The 18239-nt window shown below is 34.4% G+C and overlaps 1 protein-coding gene across 1 annotated transcript; it reads left to right on the top strand.

The window, feature by feature from the left end:
- Positions 1-2538: 2538 nt before the first annotated feature.
- Positions 2539-3021, top strand: LOC127137800 (uncharacterized). Its single transcript, XM_051064222.1, has one exon. It carries the CDS (start codon positions 2539-2541, stop codon positions 3019-3021), a length of 483 nt encoding a protein of 160 aa, XP_050920179.1.
- Positions 3022-18239: the final 15218 nt, after the last annotated feature.

The raw sequence follows: 18239 nt of genomic DNA on the forward strand, positions 1-18239 counted from the left end.
CCTAATATGTGGAAATTAGGTTAACTTGCTTAACTTTATTTTTAGGAAATACAAGTACAAGGCCCAAGTGTTGCAATATAAAAGGATGGCAATCCTGATTTCAGAACTTAGGGGTTTTTAGCGTGAAGCATTCATTGTTCCATTATACTTCACTATTGTAGTTTTATGTGTGTCTTGTATTAGGTGTAACTTGTGAGCCAAGCAATTATCACCTAGATGATTGCATTGAACTAGGGTGTTCATTGAGTTATAAGTGCTTGTCACTCTAAGCTTTTAAGCGTGATTGATGTGTATCTTGATTAAAGCTGTTAAGCACAATTAAGAGTTGTTTGAAGTATTACTTCACCATTGACTTTAAACTTAGTTAAAGGTTGTAATCAATGTGGTGATTGAGGGGGAGTGAGTAGGAACTCTGGTCTTAGTTTAAGATTGAAATTGCATTGGGTAGGTATTAAGTGATAGGATTAAACAGGTGGTTTAAGGCCTGAATTAATACTGCTAATAGTGGATTTCCTCCCTGGCTTGGTAGCCCCCAGACGTAGGTATGTGTGACACCGAACTGGGTAAACAATTCCTTGTGTTATTTACTGCACTTTACTTTTAAGTTCTGTATAATTCTTGTCTGCGCAGAATTGGATGTCATAACATCCCGTGTGACATCAAAAGTCTGTTAACTAGAATTTCAACATGTCGTTGTATGACTTGTATGCTTACATGTTCAAACCTATTGTATGATGTTGAACCTTTGATTTTGATCATATTGAACCTTAACATGCATGTCTTGAATACCTTGACTTGTTTTCATAATTAAGTTGATGCTATGTCTAAAGCATGTCTTACTTCATGCATATACATGTTCATTCATACTTATTATGACACCCATATACATGTTCATGCATTTTTATGTCATTTATCTTTATTTCTTCATGATGATATATCCATGTCATTCATATTCATGTTAACTTTATACATCTTTGATTGATGTTGTTGTATCTTTGTTCACGGTCACATGTTATACATATGTGTTTACATACCATGCTTGATATTGTTATGATCATTCTTCCATATATTTGTTGATGTCATTTATGAACATATTATTCATTTGCTTATCTTTGTAGATGTCATGCTTGACCATCTTCTTTATCATGTGCTTACCTTTTTGGATGTCATGCTTGAACATCTTCTTCATCCTTGTTTCTCCTTGTTGATGTCATGCTTGGACATCTTTTCTTTATCATTTGCTTATCTTTGTGGATGCCATGCTTGAACATCTTGCTTATCTTTTCTTTATCTTTTTTCCCGAATCCAAGGGAAAGAACTCTTTATTGACTTAATGTCATAGGTAGTTTAACAATCCCTAGTTCCCATTTGACCTTGTTAGAGTCATTTTCACTTTCAAATTAGATTTAAGTAAGAGTTTGCACCTCTTGTAAGTGTGTTTGTTATGAAAACTTACTTCCCCCTTTGGAACCTTGATCACTATCAAGTGTTCTTTCACCCTTAGTTAGGTGAACTACGACTGCTCTAATTCCATCCTTATAAGGATAGGTAGGCACATGACCATGAAGTTTTGGCGAGCAAACGTAATAAAACCTTCAGGTCCTTCCAAATAAAACATTTCCAAACAGTAGCAAACAAACAATAATATAAGACAAATACTTTCAAAAGGTTCTTATAGGATACTATAGATACTTAGGATGCTAATACCTTCCCTTAGTATAACCAACCCCCGAACCTTAGATCTCTTCGCATTGTTTTTACATTGCACAATTAGGGTTTTGTTCGATCTTTTCCCTTTCCCTTTGATAAATTAAAGTTCGGTGGTGAACATTCAATGTTTTGTGATTCAAGTTAATACCGAACAAGCTGACTTGAGAATCCACCACTCATGTGGAGGTTCCATTTACAATTAGGATTATTGATCAAGCAATTATGAAAACACATACTATATTGATTTGGGTAACCTTGGAAGCTGAAGACCTTAACAACCCCTTTACCCCACTTGGCCTTTAGAATGTAGTGTGATGTCCATGACGGTGTAAATCCAAAATAGTTGATACACGATACTACACTCAAATGAGATTCTCTTGAGAATATTATTAATTCCCGAGTAATTGGCGTGTTGATAATATCCGAGAGATGGGTCAATGATTTTTGAAAATCTTTGTAGAACCCGTTGTATAGGTACAAAATAAACCGATAGTACATACCTATTTGGGATGGTTAGACACATGGCTTCATGCTCGTGACGTTGAACCTTTGAACCCTATTTGTATGTGACCCTTGTTTGTGTATTTGTGCACTCATTCATTCGTGCATCATAAATACAACATCCAATACGTAACCCAAAAATCTATTAAAGGAAGTGTTTTGTCTGACTACCTCGCTAATCTTCCTGTTGAAGACTATGAGCCATTGAAGCTTGATTTCCCAGATGAAGACATTATGTTGGTGAAAGATTGTGAATCTCCAAGCCCAGATGAAGGTCTCGAGCCATGTTCCCGCTGGAAGATGATGTTTGATGGTTCCTCCAATTGCATGGGCCATTGTGTGGGAGTTGTGTTGATGAATCCCAATGGTGGGTATACTCCTTTCAAAGCAAGATTATGTTTTGAATATACCAACAACATTGTAGAGTATGAAACATGTATCTTGGGTATTGAAGTTGCAATTGACACCCGAATCAAGACCCTTGAAGTGTATGGAGACTCAACCTTGGTAATATACCAAGTCAAAGGTGAATGGGAAACCCGTGATGAGAATTTAATCCCATACCGTTCCGACATTGTGGAATTGATAGAGTACTTTGATGAAATCACCTTCCATCATGTTCCGAGAGAAGAAAATCAGATAGCAGATGCTTTGGCTATGTTAGGCTTTATGTTCCAAGTCAGATTTCTCAATGAGGAACCACTCATCATAATTGAGCGGAAAACTGCGCCAGCCTATTCTCTATTAGTTGAAGAAGAAACTAACGAGAAACCGTGGTTCTATGATATCGAGAACTACATGCAAAATTAAGAATACCCAGTGAATGCAACAACCCTAGATAAGAAGACTCTGAGGAGGTTGGCATCCAAATTCTTCCTTAGAAACAAGGTGCTATATAAAAGAAACTATGACATGGTTATGCTCAGATGCATGGACAGACACAAATCAGACCTGTTGATCAAAGAGATTCATGAAGGATCGTTTGGAACTCACGCCAATGGACATGCCATGTCTAGGGAGATCTTGAGAGCTTTTTGTTATTACTGGTTGACCATGGAGTCCGATTATTTCAAATATGCTAGAAAATGTCACAAATGTCAAATATATGCTGACAAGGTGCACATGCCTCTAACATTGTTGAATGTTTTATCATCACCTTGGCCTTTCTCAGTGTGGGGCATTGACATGATTGGGGAAATTGAGCCTAAAGCTTCCAATGGTCACCATTTCATCTTGGTTGCAATTGACTATTTCACAAAATGGGTAAAAGTTGATTCCTACGCCAATGTGACGAAACAAGTGGTTGCCCGCTTCATCTAGAACCATATTATTTGTCGCTATGGAGTTCCAAGTAAAATCATCATGGATAATGGGAAAAATCTAAGTAACAAAATAGTGAAAGAGTTGTGTGAGACCTTCAAGATTGAACATCACTACTCTTCTCCGTATCTTCTAAAGATGAATGGAGTTGTTGAAGCCGTAAATAAGAATATCAAGAAAATCTTGTAAAAGATGGTGAAAACTTACAATGATTGACATGAAATATTACCCTTTGCTTTGTATGGATACATAACCCCAATTCACACTTCAACATGGGAAACCCCTTTCTCTCTAGTGTATGGGATGGATGCAGTTCTCCTAATTGAAATAGAGATACCATCTTTGAGATTCTTGATGGAGTCCAAGCTAGAGGAAGCTGAATGGATCCATAACAGATATGACCAATTGAACCTCATTGATGAGAAGAGAATGACTACTATGTGCCATGGTCAGTTGTACCAGAAGCGGATCAAGAGGGCGTTTGACAAGAATGTTCATCTTCAAGAATTCAAAGAAGGAGATCTCGTACTCAAGAAGATCTTCCCAGTACACAAGGATATACGTGGAAAGTGGAGTCCCAACTTTGAATTCCCATATGTTGTGAAAAAAGCATTCTCCATAGGTTCCTTGATTCTCACAACTATGGATGGTGAAGAGCTTACACACCTTGAAAGCATTCTCCATAAGCGGATCTGATGCGGTAAAAAAATATTATGCCTAAATAAAACCCACTAAGTCGAAAACCTGAAAAGGCGACTGAGGCAAAAATGGGTATCCTAGTGGATCATAACCTATGAAGGATATCCATGCAAAAGTTAGGGGTAAAAATAGAAAATGAAAGCTCTCTAAGTTGAAAACCCGAAAGGGTGGCTTAGGTAAAAAAGAGCGTCCCGATGGATTGAAAATCCAAAAGGGCGGTCCAGGAAAAAATTAGGGACAAAAGGCATTTGACTGTATCAGATGGTGTTTACCATTATTGAAGAATCAAAGTTGAAGATCAATTCATTTTCTCTCGTCATATGCAAAGTTTTGAGAAAATCTTAGTCATTAGGGATAGTACTGGTTATTGTATTCAATGTAAACCTTTCCCTATTTCCCTTTTCAAAATGTAACACTCCATGGAGCTTTTGCCATTTGCAAGCTACCATTCTTGAATAAAAACAAATTTTGCCTATCAATTTTGTCATTTGTACTTCTCTTACCTTTCCTTGTTATGCAAATTGTTATTTGTTTGTTAATAATGATTTTGAAAATGAAAAGGTTTTGAAAAGAAAATGTTTTGAAAACACTTTGAAAAACATAATTTTTCTTTGAAATATGGAAACATAGAAAGGGAAATCTTTTGTCTCTCCAAGAAGTCTCAAGGTTGCAGAAACACGTTTACACTGTCATTACAGAAATCACCATTGAAGTCTAAACTAACAAGCACTCTTGGATAAATCCTATGATTATGTGCAAGTCCCATGTTTGAGGATCTCCCCAGTGTCCATCTTGTGATACTTATTTGAGTTACTTGTGTTGAGGATGTATTCCCCATTGAGTCTACACAAAAATATTTGTCTCTCCATAGTTAACATTTGCATATCATGTTCATTCACATCATTCTCAATCATGCGCGTTTGACATTTAATCTAAATCTTTCTTGTTAGTTGTCGTTCTTCTAACTCCAAAAGTCCAACTGTCACTGATACTCCAGTTGAAAATCCAATTATTATTGGCGTCCCCTGTGAAAGTCCAATTGGTTAACCCCAATATTCCCCTTGAAGTCCAATTGTTATTGACGTTTTATTTTGGAAGTCCAATTGTTGTTGGCATCATTGTTAAAGTCTAGTTGTTACTACCATTATATTTGTTAGAAGCTGGTCGTGATACATATGCTTGCAGTCTAAGTCCAATTTGATTTGGCACATACATATTACCATGTATTCTTCCTAATGGTTCCTGAAGGTCATGTTTGAACTCTTCATTGTAAGGAATATCCATAGGATTGGATATTTTATCTTGTTTGAAAACTCCAATTAGGATATTTCTAAGTGTCAACTAGTCATGCCTGAACATGTTGATCAATCACTTTGAATACTTCTAGTTTTCTATTTTTAGTGTCATCTGGTCATGCCTGAACCTATTGATCAATCACTTTGAATATTCCCAGTTTGTTTATTTCTTGTTATTGTCAGTATCACCCAGTCATGCCTGAACCTGGTGATCAATCACTTTGAATATTTCCAGTTTGTTTATTTCTTATTATTCTCAGTGTCACCCGGTCATATATGAACTTGTTGATCAATCACTTTGAATATTCCCCAATTTTTTTCCCCCAGTATATGTTATCCCCAATGAGGTATTGCTCATGGTCATTGACATTATACTTTATCTCCATTATATCCTATATATCATATTTATCATTCATCATAAATCATCATGCTAGAATTAATTGCATTTTGCAAAATATCCCCAACTAATCAAAAAATATATACCATAAAGAGAGTCTGTGTGTCCATAGCATAGCATGCCATTGCATCTAGGGGCAAAATTTCCGGTTATTTCTATATTTAAATACCTTTCACCCTGATTTCATGCATATTATTATCAATCATGCCATCTGGTAAAGTTATTTAAATAGGGTCAACTGTCACAACCCAAATTTTACCTTTAAATTTCATAATCATTTTCATCCTAGACATCATTCATGCATAACTAACCTCAAGATCAAGATATGCCTGGTTTTATTTCATTTGTGAATTACAGTTTCCCTCAAAGAGATCAAAGGATTGATCAATCAAATTTTAGATTGATAATCAATAAATCAAGTTCTAATACACTCAAGAGATCTCTATCCATCAACAAATAAGTGTATTGTGGCCTAATCACAAGTGCATCAAGCTTCACTTTCATCTGGTTCACCAATTAGGGTTTCTCATTAACATTCAATTTCATCTGAGAATTTTGATCAAGACATGATTTCAAGCATTGAGAAATGACTCAACATACTCAAGTACATCCTTAGAGCCCATCCATGATGTTCAATTGGCTTAAGAGTTTGAATTCATTGAAGATCAAGCAATTCAAATTCATCTAATACACAACCAATGCACTACAAAGTCAAACCTTTGACTTTTGAGATTTATGATTAAATATGAACTTCTCAAGTTAAATTTCATGAATATATGTTTAATTGATGAATTTTATCAAGAAAAATCAAGAGAATTTAGGTTACTTGCAAAAAGGACAATCTTGAAGACATTGAAAATTTCACTAACTATCCAAATTTCATGTCAAAAGTGGCAAACTTCCCAAAGCCATAACTTCCATTCCAAGAAGCCATTTACTTTTCTCCAAAGCACAAAGGAAATATCTTGTTCCATACTTCAACTTTTTCCTAGAGGGTTTATTCCCTAAAAGTTCAAGTCTTTTGAGTTATGAGGCCATTAGTGTCTCAAGTTGAAACACTTAGAAAATTTTCAAGTCAACTTTAATCCCTAAAATGTTATAAACTTTGGAGTCAGTTTTCATTATGATCCATTTTGATTTAGAAAAAACTAAAAAATATGAAAGTTGTAGAGCTTGTCTTGGGATTCCCAAAAAGTACAAGTACATTTTTCCCATGCATGAGCTATCTGTTTATAAAATGGGAAGTTAGGGTTCTAAACTTGAATTTCAAGTCATGTTCATGATGGATGCTTGGAGGAAAACCATTTCAATTATGAAAATCCCTTGATTGCAGGTCCTTTTGTGTATAAATCTCTCCATAATCAGTGGTTTATACAAGTCTTTGGTGTAGTACACAAAGAATTGAGCGTTTATCCATTTCACCATGGCATTTTTGGAACATTTTGCATAAAGCTTGATATCCATTTGCATAAAACAAGCTTTTGCCAACCACTCTTGCATCGAGCCTCTAAATTGTTTCCTATGATCACACTTAACCTCTAAATCCAGAAGCAACCTCCTAGACTTTATAAAATCATGGCCAAGATCCTTGATTCACTCCACCTTTTCATCATGAAGCCAACTTGCATTTTTGTGCAAAATGAAACCAAACATCCAAACCAGTATTCAAATTGAACTAAGATCAATTTTTGCAAGTTACTTGAGCCCTTTAAAGCCTCTACAAATAGAGTGCCAAGCCTCAGAACTCAAAACACCAAGAATTACATCCAAAACTCCATTGTTGCAACTTCCAAATTCCATTTCTGTTGAAAATTCTTCAAACCAACCATCCAAACACCTTCTAAACATCAAATAGAAGTTGTTCAACCCATTAAAACACAACTGTAATACCCCAAACACCACATCCATTTCAAAAATCACTCACTTGCATTTTGATTTGGATAGAACAGTTCAAGCCATTCCAAAACAAACCGAGGGCACCTACAGCTTCAGGAAGAATCAAAGGTGCTAAAGGGATCATTTGTTTGCTTCCGGAATTAGTGAAAGAGACATTGGACCTTGCTCCAATAGGTAAGTGCACTTACACTTGAAAACTTTTGTCTTGGATATTTATTGAAGTAAAAATGTAGTACATAATGTGATTGTTGTATGTTTGCTACTATATGCATTATACCATGCTCATACATTGAGATTTTATTTTTAGAAAGTTAAAAGTGCAGTTCTGGTTTTTATCTTGGCACGCTTTGTACATTGAGTTTTAATTTCATGGAAAATTGTGAGAGTTATGGTTATTGGAAGTTTAAGGAAAATATGAAAAGAAATTGAAACGAGTTTAGAGAGTATGAGGTTAATGATGATGACATGACGTTGATCTTGTCATCTTAGGTCTTGTTTTAAAATATATATTAGTGAATGCAAATAAATTACTAGATGTATCCGCACCTAGTGGTTGAATCATGCATGTTAAGCCTTTGTATTTGTGCAAGGTGTGGGGTTTGAATCCCCCTTGCCCCAGACCCATTTTTTGTTTGTTTTTTTTTACCTATTTTTTTTATTATTTTCATAACTTCAAAGGCGCATAACTTGATGATCCATCAACCTTTTTGAGCCACTCTTTTTTCTATGTGTTCATAATTTTGTCTAATTTATGATGGTGAAAATAAATTCCATAATTGATTTATTTTTCACATACTTATGATTTTCCAAAGTTGGTACCTTTTTAGGATTGTTTTAGGGTTTTAAATGACCTTCTTTGGTTGGTACTTTAATTTTTCTTGATCATCATGACTTGTATGAATGTTGTACATCATATATGAACTTTGTTTGATGTTGTTAGTATGTGCCTCTTGGTTTTGACCTAATTTTGACTTACTTTAATGCATGTTTACATGTTTATGTGCTTTAAACTTTGTTACTATGCCATGCAATTTTGTGTGTTTACTTTACCATTGATCCATGATTGACATGTCATTCTTTCATGTCTTCTTGAATCTTTGCGTGCATGTGTGCCCTTGTGTTTGTCTTTGTTTATGTGTTTGCAAATGATTTAAACTTGTGATAACATGTCTTTGTATGACTTGTGTGCTTACATGTTCAAACCTTTTGCATGATGTTGAACCTTTGATTGTGATCATTTTGAACCTTAACATGCATGTCTTGAATACCTTAACTTGTTTTCATAATTAAGTAGATGTTATGTCTAAACCATGTCTTACTTCATGCATATACATGTTCATTCATACTTATTATGACACCCATATACATGTTCATGCATTGTTATGTCATTTATATTTATTTCTTCATGATGATATATCCATGTCATTCATATTCATGTTAACTTTATATATCTTTGATTGATGTTGTTGTATCTTTGTTCATGTTCACATGTTGTACATATGTGTTTACATACCATTCTTGATATTGTTTTATCATGCTTCCATATATTTGTTGATGTGATGTATGAACATATTCTTCATTTGCTTATCTTTGTAGATGTCATGATTGACCATTCTCTTTATCATGTGATTTACCTTTGTGGATGTCATGCTCGAACATCTTCTTCATCCTTGTTTGTCCTTGTTGATGTCATGCTTGGACATATTTTCTTTATCATTTGCTTATCTTTGTGGATGTCATGCTTGAACATCTTGCTTATATTTTGTTTATCTTTTTTCCCAAATCCAATGGAAATAACTATTTATTGACTTAATGTCATAGGTAGTTTAGCAATCCCTAGTTCCCTTTTGACCTTGCTAGAGTCATTTTCACTTTCAACTTAGATTTAAGTAAGAGTTTGTAAGTCTTGTAAGTGTGTTTGTTATGAACACTTACTTCCCCCTTTCGAACCTTGATCACTATTAAGTGTTCTTTCACCCTTAGTTAGGTGAACTAAGTTTGCTCTGATTCCATCCTTATAAGGATACATAGGCACATGACCGTAAAGTTTTGGCAAGCAAACTTAATAAAACCTTTAGGTCCTTCCCAATAAATCATTTCCAAACAATAGCAAACAAACAATAACATAACACAAATACTTTTAAAAGGTTCCTATAGGATACTATAGATACTTAAGATGCTAATACCTTCCCTTAGTATAACCAACCCCGAACCTTAGATCTCTTCGCATTGTTTTTACATTACACAATTAGGGTCTTATTCAATTTTCCCTTTCCCTTGAATAAATTAAAGTTCGGTGGTGAACATTAAATGTTTTATGATACAAGTTAATACAATTGCTTGATATCCGATTTTCACCGCGACACCCGGCCACCAAAACATCTTCTTAAGATCTTGGTACATCTTCGTAGCACCAAAATGAATAATCAAACCATTTTTGTGACCTTCCTCAAGAATATTCTTCTTAAGCTCTAGAAAATCTGGTACAAAGACTTTATCTCTGAACCTTATAACAACATCCTCATCAATTATGAAGTCCACCTCTTTACCTTAATTGATCAATATTAACCGGTCAATCAATCACAAATATGAATTTTGGTCCTTTTTGATCTCGTCCAAAACAATGTTAGTCAACTTTAGCATACCCAACATAACACTTTATGGCGTCATCATGTATACCAAACTAAGATCTCAGAACTGCTCAATCAAGTCCATCTTTCTAACCATTAATTCTGACATATGCAAGGACTTCCTAGTCAAAGCATCTACCACCATATTGGATTTACCCAAAGGGTAACTCAACTCGAAGTCGTAGTCTTTTAAGAACTCAAGTCACCTTCTATGTCTCATGTTCATCTCTTTTTGATGAAACAAGTATTTCAATCCTTTATGATCACTGAAACCTCAAATATAGAGCCATAAAGATAATGTCTCCAAACTTTAAGCACAAATACCACAACTGCCAACTCTAAATCATGGGTGTCATATCTCAAAAAATACGGTCCTTCACAGAGCACTCGCGCGCTCGTACAAAAATTATTCGAACACAGTCGCCACCGAACTTTATTCATTCCAAATAAGGAAAGGTAAAATATCGATGAAATCCTTAACAGAAAATGAAGACGGTCTTCGTAAAATGTTCGAGTTCGGGATTCGATTACCCAAGGGGAAGGTATTAGCATCCCTCACGCCCGTTGTACTCAACATGAACCTTTTACTTAAATTGCGATTGAATGTTATCTTATGTTAATAGTTTTCTTCGAATGAGAAAGAGTGAAAAATGAAAATAAAAAAGGGGTCGCAAAAATATTTTTATTAGGCTGTTTGACGAGATTGTGGGTCTTGCTTATACGTATCCTCGTGTACAATGAGGAACTTTAAGCTTCGTAATTCAGCATAGAAAACTATGTTTTTGGTGGATGGTTCGTTTTATTTAACAAGTGTTTAAATCATATTATAATGGTTAAACTTTGGCTTATATAGGTTTGATTGGTTGAGTATTTTGTTGGATGACAATTGTTCGAATGATCGAGTAAGGCAACTCGTATCCAAACAACCGAGGAGAGGAATAGAAGGCTCTAGACCATTTCCCTTATTATCCTTAGTTGTCAAAAAAGGTTTAGATATTGTTAAGGTATCTTGGATGGACAAAGAATACTCAAATGGTCGAGTTAGGAAACTTGTATCGAAGTACTCGGGGAAGGGAATAGAAGGCTCTAGACCACATGATTTTTCATTCAAGTTATTACGAAAATGAGTTCACTTCATTTTTTATTACGACCGATGGTTTGGAGCGAATCATATTAGAAGTCTTTAATGGATGACGTTTACTCGGATGGTCGAGTAAGGCAACTCGTATCAAAACAATTGAGGAGAGGAATAGAAGGCTCTACACCATCTCCCTTTTCATCTTTAAGGAAATATTGTTTAAGTATGATTAAGTGTTTTCATTTGAATTAGTGAAATGCACTCGATGTTGGTCGAGGTTTCAGTTTCCATTGAATCTAAATTAAATGAAAAAAGTTGTGAAAAATCCATTTGATGTTGGACCAAGGGTTTTGTTTATTGAAAAAAAATTCATTTTAAGTCACTTATTATTTAACAATTAATTAACAAGGTGATCAAATGTATGATTCACAGGAGATATGAAAAGATATGCATGCCTAATAAAACAAATAAGCAATCAAATTTATAAAATTAATTAATTAAGATTTCATTTAAATTAATTAATTAAGGTAATTACAAAATGATTATCATGATTGATTAATCAAACAAGTTAATTTGATCCTTAATAATGTTAATAAGAGGTAATTCTCTAATTTAATTAATTATGCTAAAACTAATTAATTAGATAAGGATGGCGTATTTTTTATATGGGTTTGACAAAAAGCATAAGGATCAGTCCAAACTCCCAATAAAAAGCCATAAGTAAAAACTAGTTAAAAGAGAGCAAGGGGGAGTAATTAGTAGAAAAAAGGCCTAACACCTGGAGGCCCAAGACGCCAGTCAGCAACCTACAAGAGAGTCAACCACTAACTCTCTTTCTAGCCGTGTGATTAAGGTAGATTAGAGGGTTTTGAATAGTGGGATGATGGATAATTATCGTGGGCATGCTGCACGCAATAAGAGGTTGGCTCAGCTGGTCAACAGAGTGCAAGGTGGCATGCGCACCACGAGTCAAGCCAAAGAGGAAACATAGTTATAGGAAAATCAACGGTAACATCCCATTTACCATGACCTCTTATTTTTCATTTTGAAGTCTCCCTTTCCATCTCTCCATGTTCTTACGCAGAAAAAGAAAAGACCACGGCCCCATCCTCCATGAGCTCTAATGAGGACGACCTTAAAAATAACTATACCGGCTTAAAAGTCTCATTCACCTCATCATAGATCTACTTTCATAATTTTCAAATTCAACACTTAAACCATTTATTTTACATTTCAAAGAAAGAACCCTAAATCCTAAAAATCAAATTAAATGCCAACCTCTAATTATTTGAAGCAATTAACATGGGATTAATGTTCAAGGGAGAAGGGCGATCAATATGGTATGAAGAAATCTAGGAGAAAATGCAAAAAGACTTAAATAACCGGAGCTAGTCTGATGATTTTTCCTTCTTCGACGACGGGTACAACTTCAGGTAGTTCCCTTTCCAATCCTCTCTCTCTTCTTCTATTCTTATTATCCTCCTTCTTTGTGCACTTATAATATGTGTTGTTGTTATGCATGGGTGGAAGGTTAGGGTTAAGAGCTCAGAACAAACTCAGGTTCTATGGATCAACCTGAGTATCCCTCTTTTTGAGATTTTATGTGAATGGTTGTAAGGAAGAGTTTGGACAGAGTAGAGTTGGGATTTTTGTGTGTGAGATTGAGTTAGGCTTACGGGAGATTAAATAGTGCGAGGAATCAAAAATAGGAGGGAATTTGTGAGTTTGTTATAAAAATTTTGGAGGGAGGTTAGAGTGAATTCGTGTGAGCTTATTTAGCAATCCTTGTGAATTTTGTTGATGAATAGATTAGATTTCTTGGATGTTAATTTGCTTCATTTTCATTTCATTTGGTTTAGTTAAAATTATGGTGAAATTCACTTGAAATTCGTTTGTTGATTGTTGTGGGATAGGCGTGGTTTTTGTTAGATGATAGGCCTAGATCTACAGGGGGATGAATACATCCCAAGTTAAAATTTTATTGAAAATTTTATTTAGAAAATTTTATGGCACGAAGCAAGTTTAAAATCTTTACTGGATCCAAAATTGTCTAACCGAACCTTCTATTGAATAGCCCAGATATGTGTATGAGTACCAATGGTATGATAATAATTCACAAGTTGATTTATCAACACTTCAAGCACTACATTGAATAATCTATTATAGTAATGATTTATCTCCAATGACAATAACACACGAAAGACTAGTTGGCACAATTTGTCAAACACTTTACGTGCAATATACAAAGTTTGGATATTGGTATAGTGTTTGTAGTTCTCAAAAACCAATCACTCCCAAATGGTATGTGATTAATACAACAACATAATATAACAAAGAATTCAAAAGTTATTATCCAAAAAATGTTGTTCAAGGGAACAAAGTAATCAATTATTTTCGAACTGAAAAATAAACGATATATATATATATATATATATATATATATAGAGAGAGAGAGAGAGAGAGAGAGAGTATGCAAGTATTTATTTAGGCAGTTTCCTAATCGACCTCGCTATGGGTACATCTGCCCTCAATTCGAATTAGAATTTAGATATAACTATAATAAATCTTACTTTGCAAATATATGAATACAAGAGGTGAGAAATCAAATCCCACAAACCCTAAGTTTGTTCTTGACTTTAACATCTCCAAAAACATTGATCAAAGATTAATCAAGTCACCAACAATTTCGCTTCAATTCACATGTTATTTCTACTTCCTTGCATGAACTCCTTGTCTCTAGGATTTCACCCGACTGAATTAATCCCAAGAACACACTTGTTAAACCCAAGATTTGTCAACACGATCCACCGTTTCAAGCTACTCCCTTGCCAGCACACCTAGTCTCAAGGCTTTCACTTGATTGGATCCGAATTGCACAATCTTGTCAAAAACCATCAAACCCTAAAGTTCTTGAAGGAAAACCCAAAACTGGTTTTCTTTTTTGAATCCCTCAAAGATCGCAACCCAATATTCTCGATACAACAAACTTAATTGGACGTTACAAAGTAATCAATTATTTTCGAACTGAAAAATAAACGAGATATATATATATATATATATATATATATATATATATATATATATATATATATATATATATATATATATATATAGAGAGAGAGAGAGAGAGAGAGAGAGAGAGAGAGAGAGAGAGAGTATGCAAGTATTTATTTAGGCAGTTCCCTAATCGACCTCGCTATGGGTACATCTGCCCTCAATTCGAATTAGAATTTAGATATAAATATAATAAATCTTACTTTGCAAATATATGAATACAAGAGGTGAGAAATCAAATCCCACAAACCCTAAGTTTGTTCTTGACTTTAACATCTCCAAAAACATTGATCAAAGATTGATCAAGTCACCAACAATTTCGCTTCAATTCACATGTTGTTTCTACTTCCTTGCATGAACTCCTTGTCTCTAGGATTTCACCCGACTGAATTAATCCCAAGAACACACTTGTTAAACCCAAGATTTGTCAACACGATCCACCGTTTCACACTACTCCCTTGCCAGCACACCTAGTCTCAAGGCTTTCACTCGATCGGATCCGAATTGCACAATCTTGTCAAAAACCTTCAAACCCTAAAGTTCTTGAAGGAAAACCCGAAACTGGTTTTCTTTTTTGAATCCCTCAAAGATCGCAACCCAATATTCTCGATACAACAAACTTAATTGGACGTTATCAATCATAATCTAGATGGTAGTGTAGCGGTAAATTCATGACCATCAAGTTATGATAAACTTGGCATTAGTAAAAACAGAGTCGCCACCACGCTTTTTATTGTTCCCAAAGGAAAAGGGAAAAGTACGAACAAAACCCAAACATAAGAACTTTTCAAATCAAAACTGATAAAATTTCAGACGTTACAGGTAAGGTGTTAGCACCCAAAGTCTCCTAGGTACTCCTAGGGAGCCTTTTTTTATGTGTGCATATGTTTTTGGTATAAAAGATGTTTTATAAAATATAGGGTGTGGGGATAAGAAAATAATTATTGATTATATTTTTGTGTTTGACAAGACCTCCGGTCTTATGCCTACGTACCAACATAAGAATGAGGGGTCAAAACCTCGTAGTTCGTGGTAACAATTTCAAATAAGTTGGTGAATTAATTTTAACAAAAAGTTTAAGTAAAAGGGCATAAAAAGGCCAAACATTTGAATGAGGTTGTTAGTTCTTTTTGTCGTTTGAAATTTAAGTCAATATGGTTAAGTTTATTTACAAATTTGATTAAGAAAAGAAGTTTAAAAAATTCAATGGCATAAGATCAAAGTTTCTAATCATTAAAACATGTTTTAGTTTGAAATCACAAGTAAAGAATTTTTTTTAAAAGAGGGGGAGATTTTGAAATTAAAGAAGTGGGAGGAGATGAAGGGACTACCCTAAGCAAAAAATTAAAAGTTAAGAGTTGAAAATATCTGAGCAATGGGATGCCATCCAACTGACAAGAATGTAATATAGAAACCCATTTTCCTTTGGACTTTGATCAAGCAATAAGCAATAAGCAATATCCAGACATCATGAAAATCAAGGCATCAAATAAAGATAGCCATATCCAAGCAAGCATTCCAATAGCTAGTAGTATTCATTATCTTCCAATGTATCAGATGAAATATTCCTTGATCAACTCAGAAGAAAACATCAGACATGGGAAATAACAAAATAAAAATTAAGCATAAAAACAAAGTAGTAGATGAATCAAAGAGATCCAAGGTCTTGCATCAAATAAAGTCTCAAATGTTGGCATTGGCCAAGTCCTTTAGCACAAGGAATGTTGCCTAGTTCTAAGTACAAAAGTTCAGATCAAGTCCCCACAACCCACCAAATGTTTTTTAGGTTTTTTGTTGTTATTAGGTATTTTAAGGTCCTAAGACCACAAATAAAACAAAAGCTAAGCAAACAATATATACAATCTCAATATATGGCTCAAATGAGCAAAGTGAAAAGGACTTGAAACATAAACAAGTTATATGAAATGTAAATGGCAGATGAATGGTAAATGACTGAAATTTAAATTTCATAAAGTAAATAACTTGAAAGTAAAATCATAATGAATAAGAGTTAGTCAATGGTTAGTCTAATGTTACTGGTGGATTTTAATTGATTAAGTCATTCTTTGGAGAACACTCAACCGTTCATTCACAAGTATGAATCCTTAAACCAAGACATCTTCCGTGAGAAGGGCTCCAACTTGGATAATTCAACAAGTATGCCACTAGCTCTCATGAAAGGAAAAAGGTCAAGTTTCCATACAATGCCATGAAGAATGGGAGACTTACAATCTCACTTACTAGAATGTGATGCTTTGAGGATCAAATTTAGCTCTATGTTAAGCAATCATAATTGGACTTATGTAGAAGTCACAACTATCTGAGGTCGGGTAATAAAAATATAGGTGTTAATGCATGTTAGAGATTTGGTATAAAGAACCAAACTCCTAAAACATACCACACACTAAAAAAATGGGAGGGACCTATCTCAGTCAGACTTGTATTGGTTAATCTGACACAAGGTCATTGATGAATCAATTAGCATTTAGACATTAGAGATTTCATTGTCAAAATGAGGGAATTGGGAAGAATAGGGGTGAAGATAAAAGAGGGAAAGGGAAATAGAAACACAAATTGATCATGATAGCAATTTCATATGATCAATACCATCCATTAATTTTGGGAGATGAAATGTACATTTCATCAATCCCCTAAATCCAATGGTTTTGATCAAACAAAAGTCAAATCAACCATGACCAATGCCCAAAAATAATGTCAAACATCACAAGACCATACAAATGGCTCAACATAATTTTTAAACATTTAATCAATTAAAAATCACATTAAAAATGAATTAAAATTCATTTTTCATTTGGTTAAAACCTTAAATCCCTTCAAAACACCAAACAAATGGCCAAGGGATTTTTCCTAGGTCAAAGGACCTTAGACAAAAAAATTCACAATTTTTAGAAAGTCATAAGTATTTTAAAACAATAAAAAATATGCACAAAACATTTAATTCATGAGAAATACCAAATTAATCCAAAAAATAATTTTAATTCAGAATATGAAAGAGAAAAATATTTCAAGATTTTTGGTGAAAGTCCCATATTTTTTGGATTAAAAATGAAATTTCCATGAATTAAATAAAATAAGTGGATTAAATGGAAATTCAAAAAATACAAAAAAACAAGGGCCCTCAGATCTCCCTCATTAATTGAGGTGGCAGATCTGACGGCCAAGCGCACACGTTCCACCAAAGACCTGAGTCAATGCACAACACCAATGGTAATCAGAACCAATGACCAAGATTAAAACATTTTAAAAGGATCTGATGGTTTGGAAGGTGTCATCTCACCATGGGAGCCCTAGCTCCGGTCATCTTATCTGGTGGACCTCACCGGACTAGTCCACCACAAACCATCACAAAAATGAAAAGTAAGGACATGGTTTTAAAGGAAAAATGCTCAGAAGCTCGAATATGTCTTCCATTTCATCCAATTCCAAGTATATTGAAAGATACATGAATTTGAAATTTGAGGTTCAAGATTTGAGTTGCTTCGATTTAACCTCAAAGCAACTCAATCTTGTTGCCTACATTGGTAGGACTTTAGCCAACCCAAAATCAAAGAGAATAATAAAGAATTGAGAGAGAATCTAAGGCTTAAAGTTTCTGGAAAATCACCTTCGGGTAGCTTGAATATGGCTTGATCTTACTT

Source organism: Lathyrus oleraceus, chromosome 4, assembly GCF_024323335.1.
Source record: "Lathyrus oleraceus cultivar Zhongwan6 chromosome 4, CAAS_Psat_ZW6_1.0, whole genome shotgun sequence".
NCBI lineage: Eukaryota > Viridiplantae > Streptophyta > Magnoliopsida > Fabales > Fabaceae > Lathyrus > Lathyrus oleraceus.

What these genes read in the sequence shown, in the direction of transcription:
- LOC127137800 (XM_051064222.1), top strand. Translation starts at nt 2,539, where the DNA reads ATGGGCCATTGTGTGGGAGTTGTGTTGATGAATCCCAATGGTGGGTAT.